The sequence below is a fragment of the Hyperolius riggenbachi genome, chromosome 2 (genome assembly GCF_040937935.1).
Source record: "Hyperolius riggenbachi isolate aHypRig1 chromosome 2, aHypRig1.pri, whole genome shotgun sequence".
In the NCBI taxonomy this organism is placed as follows: Eukaryota; Metazoa; Chordata; class Amphibia; order Anura; family Hyperoliidae; genus Hyperolius; species Hyperolius riggenbachi.
This window is the reverse complement of record NC_090647.1, coordinates 132,877,519-132,889,714: the sequence shown is the minus strand read 5'-3', so window position 1 is coordinate 132,889,714 and position 12,196 is coordinate 132,877,519. Positions and strand designations below refer to the sequence as shown.

Genomic DNA, 12,196 nt, shown 5'->3' with positions numbered 1-12,196 from the left:
AACCACTTAATTACAAGCTGACTTATAAAAACGTCCTGCTAGAGCCTCTTAATGGCTCCGGGATGTTTTTTTAAGTCAGACAGTGCTGCTGCCGCTGTGCGTGTGCACGTGAAAATAGTGGGGGAAAAAAAACCACCACAGAAAAAATACACCTTTATTTCCAAATACTATATTGACACCATACTTTGTACTAGGGACATAATTAAAATGTTGTGATAACCGGGACAAATAGGCAGATAAAATGTGTGGGTTTTATGTACAGTAGCAGTGTTTATATTAAAACTATAGGGGATGAAATTGGAGAAATAGTGTATTTTTTACATTTTTTCCTTGTTTTTCCCTTTAAAATAAATATAAAATAAAGTAATTACTGAAAACAAAGATCAACCCCAAAAAGCTTAATTGGTGGGTAAAAAACAAGATATAGATCATTTCATTGTGATTAGTAGTGATTAATTTATTGGCAAATGAAAGGGATAAGCACTGAAGGATGAAAATCGCTCTTGTCCGTTAGGGTAAAAACGCCTTTAGGGTGAAGTGGTTAATAGACAGTCAAATACAGCCAAGCTCTCTTGAAAATTAAACCTAAGCCAAAACACTTGTTTCCTTGTGGAAACACAGCTAATAAGACTGGGCTATAAAGTTCAAAAGCTATTTATTTTTTACAGCTAAATAAATACTTTTTGCCACACTGACCTCTGGCTGCTGTTTAGAACTCAATCTTGCATTTAAAATTTGAATGAGACTCTAGGAATGTTCTATTTACCATATAAATACAATTATCTCATCAGTTTATTTTCAGTTCAGCTAGTTTTATAATGGTATTCCTTTCTAGACTGAAAACATTGGGTAGGGTGATTAAACACCATGTTGGAAATAAAGTATTAATCAGGGGCTTATCTGCCTGTAAAGGAGAACCTTTTAGTTACTTGTTTCCAGTAAACCTTGTTTACGCATGCCCTGATATGCTTGTGCTATGTTTATTTGCTAAGATTTACCTATACAAAGGCCTCACCTATATCTTATGTACTGTATAATGGATGGTTGCTCATGCTCCATCCTTTCAAGAGGCTTGGTTTCATGTCTGTCAAGACATGAAAGACAAGTTAGACAGTGATTATACAAAATCTCTCTAAGAAAGCTTGCATTACTGCTAAATGGTAGTACAGTATTGCCTGCAAAGTGCATTTCCATGTGTTTGTAAAGCCACTAGAAAAGCATTTTTTGGTTCTGGATTTGAAGTAAAGCCCCTTCCTTACCTCTTCCATTCAGTTGTCTGGTGCCTGTACGTGTATCAGTTTAATGGTGCCCATATGTGGTACAATGAAAACGTACGATTTTCCTGTTTTATTTGACCAAGCGATCGAATAGAGGGAAAATAATCTTTTTTTTTTTTCTTTAGATCGAGGGGGGGGGGGGGGGGGAGGAATTATTCAGTGTTTTTTTTTTTTGTTTTTTTGTTTTATAAAATCTGATCGGACATGTTGGAAAAATCTGGATGATTGTGAAGTTGTATAGTAGGATGAAGAAGAAAATACTATTGGGTAAACCAACTTTTTCTTTATATTTGATCGTTTTTCTCAGAAATCGAGCGTTCGTGAATGGTACCTTGAAAATAATTTGACCAAACTAACTATTAATAACTACTATAACTATTTGACCAAACAGGAAAATCGATCAAATTTCTGTGATAGAAGAAAAATTGAAAAAGTTGTACCGTGTATGGCACCATTACTCTCATACATTTCTGCGGGCTTTGAACCCATGGACCTCTTTCTCTGCTCCTGTATTGAAGTCAAACATTCACCGGATGATCCAGCAGTGAACTGTTGATGTCCATTGAATGACCAGTAGAGCTCTTTCTTTTTGACTGACTGAGTCGCATTTAATTATCCAGTATTGTTGTTGTATTTTTCTAGTACTTGTGGCTGAAGTCAGCAATGGGCAGGGAAATTCTCTTTTCTGATAACTCTATTAAAAAATTTGTTTGAAACACTTAAATTGTTTGTAATACCGTAGAAAACCACTAGTCAGTGATGTATGTATAAATAATGGATTATTATTTTTTTGTCTGTTTAGCACATTGTAAAATGTCATGGCAGCACCCTTTTACCTCAATTCCTGGGGATGTATCGCCTGAGCGTAGACAATGAAGACTCTTACATGCTGGTAATGAGAAATATGTTCAGCCACCGGCTTACAGTTCACAGGAAGTATGACCTCAAGGTAGGTGCACAACGGTTGACATACAAAGATCAGCCACAACGTCAATGACAGAATTTGTTCTCTTGTTACCTTGTTAGGTGGTGGGATATATTAGGCAACAGGAGAACAGTCGGTCCTTGTAGATTGTGTTTGAAGCATAAAACATGAGCAAGAATAGGGATCTGAGTAACTTGACAAGGACCACATAGTAAAAGGCTTAACTGGTCAAAAACTTTTTTTTGTCTTGTTTTGGGTGGTGGAAAGGGGGTTGGCTTTCCAGTATGCAGTCATTAGTTCCTATAAGAAATGGTCCAAGGAAGAACAACTGACAGGGTCCTAGGCTCACAAGGCTCATTGATGTGCAAGGGGGTTGAATACTCTAACACAGTGAATCCAGCGCAGGAGACTTGGGCGCAGCCAGCGCCACCATAGGCCGTAATAGGAATTACGGCTATAGCAGTGCACCCGGAGTAACTTCGGCGCTGTCAGAAGACAGAGCTGAAGTTACTTTTAAAACACAATAATTCGGCCTCCAGCAATTGCCGGAAGTCGAATTATATTTAACACGGCCGGGACTTGTGCAGCAGCAGGATCAGCCATATACTGGCTGTCTCCTGCACCGATTCCTCTCATACGCTGAATACTAGCCTGTCTTATTTTGTTCTATCCTATAAAGGAGCTACAGAAGCTCCTATTGTTAAAAAAACGTAATGCTGGTGCTGAGGTTTTAGAACAAACCTTGCATATTATTGTGTATTTATGTAGGGGCAACATCTTCCATAGTTCTTTATAAAGAACCTAGTCCTATCACTAACTAATTTTCATTACTGCTATTCCGCTGCGTTCTATTAAGTGTAAAGCACGGTGCATTAACTATTTGCGGTGGGGGGGAATGCCAGAAAATATTTTGAATTGCCGAGTCGCAGAAAATATTGCATAGTGGTACGATTGCTATGGGATTGTCATGAGCTGCTATACAAAGTATAGGAGGTCAATCACCTGAAAAATGCAGCAGGATGGAGATTGTGCTAGGGAGGAAATCTCGTCACAAATGGATTGCGTTAATGAAAACATTCACCACAGGTTTCCATTAGTTTCACTGTACCTAGCGTTTTGCAATCCATAAGCGATTGGAATTTGATCGCAAGTGTTAATTGGGTGATGTATCATGCTCCCTATATCTGGCAAATCCCATGGTTCCCTACACCTCCAAGTTCCCGTTAGTTGTTACAGATAAGTATCATGTCGCCTGGACATGTCAACAGCAGGTATGTGTTACAATCCTCAAATAACATTTATACATCCAAAGGGATGATGAACCACCTTGCTTGATACAATTGTGCAAACACCATGCAGATCAACCTGCTTGCTTGAAAGACAGACAAATAGAAACAGAAGTGTAAGAGCAGTAGCTGGTTAGGCTGAGATATTTGCTGTAAAGGCAGGAAAATAAGAACTTATTAGATGTAATTTGCAAACATGTTCTGTATCTCATTATATATTAAGGTGTATTTTTATTTTCTTTAAAGGGGCACTATAGCAAAAAAATAATTTTCTGATATCTCTGCTAACATATACATAATAGTAAAGACATTAGTTTTTCAGCAGAGTTTTGTGCTTACAAGTCTTGTAGAAGTGCTAATTTACAACATGTGATGGCTGAAGACTGTAAATAGGCATGCTGCCCTCTTGTAAAAATAAAAGCCCCTCCTCTTTCTGTCCACTTAGTTTTTTTGGTTGGTTCAAATCACTGCTTTGTTAGAAGGAAAAAAAATCAATTTGGACATAAACTTAGAGAGCTCTGAGTATACTCAATATATTCAATTTATTTACGCCTGAGGAAGTCAATTGTGATGAAACGTGTCAGGTGCTTTGTGAGGCTGGACCTGGAAGTTGCCCATACATGGCATGCCCCGTGCCTCTGCACTCTTCCTCTAAGTAACTAGCTAATGTGACCTTATGGTCGTAACAAGAGGACTCGTCAAACATCACCGATCGATGTGGCCATCGCCGCACAAGGAGGAACTAAATATACTATCTCTGCAGCGCAGTTAAACTAAGACAGAGAAGTCTGCCATGCAGTTTGAGCAATGTCCACTTAGACATCCCGCCTGTGCCAACTGATCCGCAGCCATATCCATACCTGGTGGTTACTCGAGTCTGAAGGCTTGGTAGCCTTATTAGCACTACTGATCGAGGTTTGGCCTTTAAAGGCCTGTAATGTGTGTATGTGTATCTGCACAGAGGCATGCTGCAGTACGGCATACGGGGTGAGAATCTCATCATTTCCTATCTGGCCTCTGTAAATGGAAGCATAACTGTTACATCTGGGGCCGAAGATATAAAAAGTGTATACACTATAGGCTTCTTAAAAAGGCGTGCACTCCATGGAAGACTATCAGTTTGCCCAATTTCATACTCCAAGTGTTTTAGGGGGGTTTTATAAATCTGTGGTTTTGTAGATACTGTTTGTATGATTAATAAATTGAATATATTGAGTATACTCAGAGCTCCCTAAATTTGTTCCATATAGAATACATCTTTAGACGAGAAATAAAATCCTTTTGCAGCATTAATGTATATAATGTAAAATCTCTATGTGCTGGCCTTAGCATTTCAGGGGAAAAAGAGCTGGTCAGCTCACTCTGTTTTGTTCTTTTGACTACAGACTTGCTCATTAGGCTAGTGTAGTGTAGAGTGTAGTCTGAGGACAACTGCTTCCAGATACAGATAAGCAGCACTGTAATATCTGTATAATGTATCGGTATAATGTATGAATTGCAGCAGCTTTACATGCTAATTATGTGTTAAAGAAACTGGGAGCCTTAGGTGAAGTCAGGGAGGAATTATTTCCATTCATAGCTTGGATTAAGATGTCATGTCTGAATAGCAGGATGCAAGTGATGTGGATAATATAATTCTGCTTCATCCACCCAGCTAAGCATAAGGCAGTGACAGTGTAGTGGGAACAAAAATCATACCTGTACCTTTTTTTTGTTATTACACTAAAAGAATGTTATGACAGCTTATCAGTCTAGCAACACCTGAAGGTATTATTATTTTTTGATTTATAAAGGGCTAACGTATTCTGTGGCTCTGTGGGGTACAAAATAATACAGACAATGGTATAAACCAATATATGAAATGCAGAGTTGGTACAAAATTCAGAATTGGTAATTACAGTGACAAATTTAATATTAATAAATGTGTAACAATATCCAAGATACAAAAAGGTGAAAGAGCCCTGCCCTCGCTTATGGTAGGGATTCGATTGTGAGCCCTTCTGAGGGACAGCTAAGTGACAAGATTCTATACGCTGTACAGCGCTGCAGAAGATGTCAGCGCTAAAAAAATACTAAATAAGTTATCACTGTCTCTTTCTTAGTCGTCACCTGAGAGGATTTACATCAGAACAGTGCACCAATAGCAAGGCTCAGAACATTGTCAAGATCAGCGCCACCTTGCAGAAATGGCAAGGACAACCTCTGATGTCCAGGGAGTGAAACTTTTACTAACTAGGGTGCCCTAGTTTTCAGGAATTCTGGCGGACTCCCCCCATGAATGTGTTATTGGGGGTCTGCATACGCACACAAGTTAGAAAATCTAAAATTAATAGAGCTCCTTTTTTGGAATCATCGGATCAAGCAATCCATTTCATAACCTAAATAGGTTGACATCTGTCTAGTGCAGGGATGTCAAACTGCTCTGACGAGGGCCGAGATCCTCACACACATTTTGACACCGCTCAAATTAATTGATGGGTCTGAATCAGGAAAGGTGTGGTCCATCAGGTAGAACACATTTCTCTCTTTCTCAGTCCATCCTAAACACTGGCATGGATCTGGCCCTCCAGGCCTGGAGTTAGACACCTGTTGTCTACTGTGAACTTGCTAACTAATTCTCTGTTTTCTTAGGGTTCCTTGGTCTCCCGTGAAGCCAGTGACAAAGAAAAGGTATGTCCTTATATTAGAAAATCAGAAAAACACTTGCACTCCTCAGCTTAAAGTGTTAATCTCTTATACCGGTACGGTATCCTGCGGTAATGTTCAAAAGAATCCTGTGTGGCAATCCAATACATGCATCAAAAATGGCTTGAAGTCGATACCCTCAGAGGAGATTTGTGTAAACAGAAAGATATAGCAATAATAGTGTATTAACCTTATAATAGCTAGCTCCTCCACCTGCCCTTGAAGCGCACCACCGTCAGGTGAACACCCCACTACTGTGTATATAATTCATTCACCGGAAAAACTTGCTGCTTAATCACAAACCGCAAAAGGCATAGGAACATCATCCATTATATCCATAGATATTAACGCCACTTGGGATTCCTTCCGGGCTCCTTTGTCACATGGATAACCGGTTTCCAAGCATATGAAGAGAAGGGGTTGCTCGAGGTAAGCGAGTCTTCCTACAGCGCTTGAGTATGGTGAATAATGTGAAGGGGAGGGATGATTAGAGTATATATCCTCTGCTTTGCCAACCAATCACAAGCCCCTAATGAGTCTTCATGACGAAACGCGTAGAGTGGAGCTTCAGGGCGGCACACGGAGTCAGCATGCTATGAGAATCCAGGACCCTGGAGTTTTGATACGCTGTTATTACATATGGAACGTGAGTGTGATAACGCAATTTTATTGTCTTATTAACGCTTTTACTGTGCTATGGAAGCGTTTGTTTAGTTTTTAATGGCTGCTTTATGCTCAGCATTATGGATTGTTCTGGCTGTTTGTAATTGAGCAGCATCCTCAGTCCAGTGAGCGCATTTGTGTGATACTGGTGGTGTTGAACACAGTGTGAGTTGCAGGTTGCTGGTTTCCTTCACGGGGAGGTGTGGATTGGAAGATACTGCACTATGTACTATTATTTCCATACGCTCTGAGGAAAACTGGTATCCATGTGACAGAGGAGACAGGAAGGGATCCCCAAGTGGCGTTAATATCTCTGGATATAATGGATGATGATCTTATGCCTTTTTGCTGTTTGTGATTAAAGGAACCCTGAGCAGTAGATAGAATAAAAAATGTCACCTGGTGCTTCTTCCAGCCCACCGTAGGCCACGAGGTCCCCCAGCGTCCTCCTGGCTCTTTTCCGTGTCCCTCCGGCAACACCCGGGCCTGGATCTTCCTGGATCTTGACGCTTGGTGTCATCACAACCGGCATGACAGTCCTGCGTATTTGCGGTTTTCTAATTCTAAATCGCGCATGCACAGGACTGTCACGCCGGCTGCCGTGATGATGCGTAGCGGCCGGCGTGATGACACCATGCGTCAAGATCCAGGAAGAGCCGGCCGGGGTTTCGCCGGTAACGGGAGCTGCTGTAGGGACACGGAGAGGAGCCAGGAGGAGGCCAGGGGACCTCGCAGCCTGTGGTGGGCTGGAGGAAGCACCAGGTAAGTACATTTTTTTTATTCTATGTACTGCTCAGGGTCCCTTTAAGCAGCAAATTTTTCCGGTGAGCACATGATATATACAGTATTGGGATGTTCACCTGATGGTGGTGCGCATTGCTGGGAGGTGGAGGTGCACACTATTATAAGAATACTACACTATTATTGTTATATATTTTTTTTGTTTGTTTACACATATACTCTGAGGGTATCGACTTGAAGCCATTTTTGATGTATGGATTGGATGTCACACAGGATTCTTTTGAACATTACCCCAGGATACCGTACAGAGCGCTTACATCATTGGCTATATTAATTTGTCTTTATATTCTACAGTATGGATTTAGGTTGTGAATGTGACATAGCAATGTCAAAAGCATGAAGAATGGAACTTCATAAACGGACAGAAAGTTTTTGTTTGTACAAAGTGTGTCCATTTTGAATCTGTCTTATATTTCACTTTTGAACTAACCAAGTGACTTCCAGTTCAAATGAGACCAGGAATAACCTGGGATTGATATGTGTGAATAGTGTTCACTTGAGACGCCAGAAAGTCTGGCTTAAACTGAATTAGCCAAGCTATCTGAGGGAAAAGGGGAGACGAAGCAATGCAGTCATCCCAAATATTGCTGCATTATCAAACCTTACAATATGTAAATGTACTCAAAGTAGGCCTCACCTTTTGTGCACGTAGTCCTGACCCAACAACAACAAAATAAATCTTATGCTGTTTTTTTATACGAGCTGGAAAAAAAAAAGAGCTGGCCAGTAGCTGTGGCTATGGAAGTCTTACAGTATCACTGCAGTATCTAGTCACAGATGTTTGTTTTTCTCATTCTGCTGTAAAGGTGTTAATATTGAATTTTTTGAATATCCTCTTAACTAAACCTTCACGCCACCCCCCCCGCCCCCCCTCCTTTTAGCAGTAAATAGTGCATCGTGTCAACTGTAATAGTGCTGAAATATTCATCATGACTTGTGGCCAGCGTTTCTAGATCAGATTATACGAGACAGCAGGGCTCCCCCCTCCTTCAGAATTCTATTAATGTGGCATAATTCCCTCTGCCAGTGGCTGTCTCAGTTCACCTGCGTGGGTGTAGCTGGAAAATCAGATGTAAAAAGCAGGCTGAGCTCCCTTCACAAGGGGCTGGTGCACACCGAGCGGGTTTTTCTGCATTTTTGCAGCTGCTTGCGGCTGCGGATACGGATACGCTTGGTCAATGTATCTCAATGGGGTGGTTCACACCAGAGCGGGAGGCGTTTTGCTGAAACGCATACTCCCGGGGTGAGGCATTTTTTGAATTGCGGAGGCGTTTCTGCCTCCAATGTAAAGTATAGGAAAAACGCAAACCGCTCTGAAAAACGGCAGTTTAGAGCAGTTTTGCAGTCATTTTTTTTTTTTTTCAGAAGCTGTTCAGTAACAGCTTTACTGTAACAATATATGAAATCTACTACACCAAAACCGCTTCCCAAAACCGCAAAATGCTAGGTGAAACGCTACAGAAAAATAAGAAAAAGCGTTTCAAAATCTGCTAGCATTTTGCTGATCTGCTAGCGGGTTTTGGTGTGCACCGGGCCTTGCAGGGTATGTTGAACACATAAAAGTGAGGCAGATAAGACTGCAGCTGTTCTGCTGATCTGCTTGTTCAGAGACTATGGAAGGAAAGAGCAGAATCTAATGAAAACAAGCTACCGTATTTTTCGGAATATAAGACGCACTTTTTCTTCCCCAAAACTAGGGGGGAAAAGTGGGTGCGTCTTATATTCTAAAGGTACGGTATTTGGGCCCCAAAACATACTTACCGGTTCCTGCTGCCGCGATCCTGTCCTCCTCCGTCTGACTGCCGCCATCCAAGGGTCATCTGAGGGTACCAGCCATCCCATCCAGAATCCCGGCTCTTCAGTGTCCCAGTTGCCAGATTGTCTTCACTGCAGACAGCAGCCATGCGGTAATCACGCGCTGCTGCCTCGCCGACATCCTCCATGGTAACGGCGTCCTCTTCCTAGTTACGGTGCCCCCTTATGCGTGAGGGGTCACGCATGACGTCAGGCGCACATGCGCTGCTCGTCACACAGAAGGGGGCATCGTAACTAGGAAGAGGACGCCGTTACCATGGAGGATGTCGGCGAGGCAGCAGCGCGTGATTACCGCATGGCTGCTGTCTGCAGTGAAGACGATCTGGCGACTGGGACACTGAAGAGCCGGGATTCTGGATGGGATGGCTGGGACCCTCAGATGACCACAGCTGGGACCCTCGGATGACCCTTGGAAGGCGGCAGTCAGGCGGAGGAGGACAGGATCGCGGCAGCAGGATCAGGTGAGATGCTGCAGGGGCAAAGTGTAGTGTAGTTTGTGTTGGGTGCAGGATTTAGTTAGTGTAGTGTAGTTTGGGTTGGCTGCAGGGGTTAGTTCGTGTAGTGTAGTGTAGTTGGTGGGGGCAGCAGGGGTAAGTGAAGTGTAGTGTAGCAGGATTTAGTGTAGATGAGCAGTTCAGCTTAGATAGAGACAGTTTTGGGGGGTTTAAAGGTCCATAAGACACCCCTGCACCATAGACGCACCTAGGTTTAGTTTTTTTTTTTTCCTGATTTTTGCCTTCTAAATCTAGGTGCGTCTTATATGCCGGAGCGTCTTATATTCCGCAAAATACTTGTTTTCAGCCTGACCACAATGGAGATCTATGGGCTCTCTTTCTCTGTGACTTGAGTTATGCTTTATCTGAAATGGGAGCCAGAATTAACAGTTCAAGCCCAACCGAAGGGGCATATTGTGAAACTTATCAGGGATCCTAATAATCTTATAAAATCCACCTTTTTCTTTTATCTGTGCTGAATTTGCTATTCTTGCAAATAAACAAAAAAAAATTGCGTAGTGCCTTTCTCTAGTAGTGATCAGACTATACAGTTTAAAGGTTATTATGCTGTTGCTTTACTTTTAGAGCCGAGAGGAAGTCCTGTCCCTTTAAAGTAAATCTGTGAGATGTTTAGGAGAAGTTACATACTTGCCACGTAGAGGGAACCTCAGGATCTTTTTCAATTTTTTTTTTTTTTTTTTTTTTTTTTTTAGTCCCGAGGAACTTTTCTGAAAATGTTCAAATCTCGTGAAACTCCTGTATGTGTGCGCAAAATAACATATGTTTATTCCCTACTTAAAAAAGGGACTAATGTCCTCCATACAGTATGACCCCCGTGTCTTATTCATTGTATCCTGCTAAGTCCCCCTTAACAAGCATAGCAACCTTTTGACCCCTTGGTTATGAGTTAAGGCTCCCATGTGCCTCCTCAAACAAGTGTCGCCACCCATTTGTGTGGCTGCTTTGTCTCATTTTGTGAAGCTGCTATGTCAACCGTTGGTGTGGCTGCTGTGGAAGTCAGTGGTCATGCTCCTGTCCACAAATGAGTGCAGTCAGAAAAAGCCAAGCCCAAATGGCTGTGTGCTACTGTGCAGGCATGGGGCAGCCACACTGGTTCACAGACAGGAGTGCAACCGCATGCAACAATCGTCAAAGCCCTGGTCAGCGAGGTTTCGGTGGTGTTAGTGCTGGATTGGTGGAGGAAGCCTCTCGATTATTCAGAGGCGTCCCTCTACTGAAATAATTGATAATTTTGGCCACTTTTTCTTCCATTCAGATACACTTTTACATTTAAGGCTGGCAGAGCCTTTATTTTTCTTGCTTCCCCTGGCCTCTTACCTGCTTCTGTCCCTATGTCCTTTGCACCTCTGACGTTTTCACATGGAACATCATTTGAACAGCTGGGTCTGCGAGGCTGTTCAAATGAAGATAGGGGAGTTGCTGTGCTGAGGAAGAATGGGGACTACACACACAATCTGCGTGAAGAAAGCACTGGGAGCATGAACTATGGTCAGTCTGGCCAGGTTCATGAACCTACCACCATGGCTAGGCAGTGGGTATTCTAAGGGGAGGGGTGGCTTCTGAAGAACCCTGACATCTCTTTGTAGTTTCCTGCCACTGTTGCTAGAAATAAGATTGTCAGCAATTTAAGGCCTAGTGAAATGTCATTTTTGTCACCTTATAATGGATAATACAATTGTGCATGCAAAGCTGATCAGCATGTTTACCTCACCCCCTGTACTGTTTCCAGTCTGACTGCCTTTGGGACAGGGGATGGATTTGCTTTAAGCTAGATATGAGCCTGGTGAGACAGATTCCCAGTCCTTGGATTGGTATATAATCTAAGGTTTATGGCAGGCATGGGCAAACTTGGCCCTCCAGCTGTTACGGAACTACAAGTCCCACAATGCATTTGCCTTTATGAGTCATGACTGTGGCTGTAAGACTCCTGCAATGCATTGTGGGACTTGTAGTTCCGTAACAGCTGGAGGGCCAAGTTTGCCCATGCCTGGTTTATGGTTATAACAGATGACAGCTTGCCACCTGTTCTCCCCATTTGATCAGTTGTATTTCCTTTTCAGTTGCTAACCCTACTGACCTTCTATAGCTATGATTACATACAAATGTATTTATTTTGTAATTGATTTGTTGGCAATAGTAGTAGTTAGATTGTGTTAGCTCAGTTATTTCCTGCTCCTTGGTCTCCCTCAGTGGTGTTGCTACCTGTGCAATGCCACTATAACTATTTTT

General features: G+C 42.2%; 1 protein-coding gene across 1 annotated transcript in view; it reads left to right on the top strand.

Annotated features, from left to right (window-relative positions):
• Window positions 1-12,196, top strand: part of PIP4K2C (phosphatidylinositol-5-phosphate 4-kinase type 2 gamma) — a 102,115-nt gene that overhangs the window by 79,169 nt on the left and 10,750 nt on the right. The window contains exons 5-6 of the mRNA XM_068267436.1: window positions 2,080-2,226; window positions 6,120-6,158. Coding sequence (XP_068123537.1) covers window positions 2,080-2,226; window positions 6,120-6,158 — 186 coding nt within the window. The remainder of the gene's footprint in view (window positions 1-2,079; window positions 2,227-6,119; window positions 6,159-12,196) is intronic.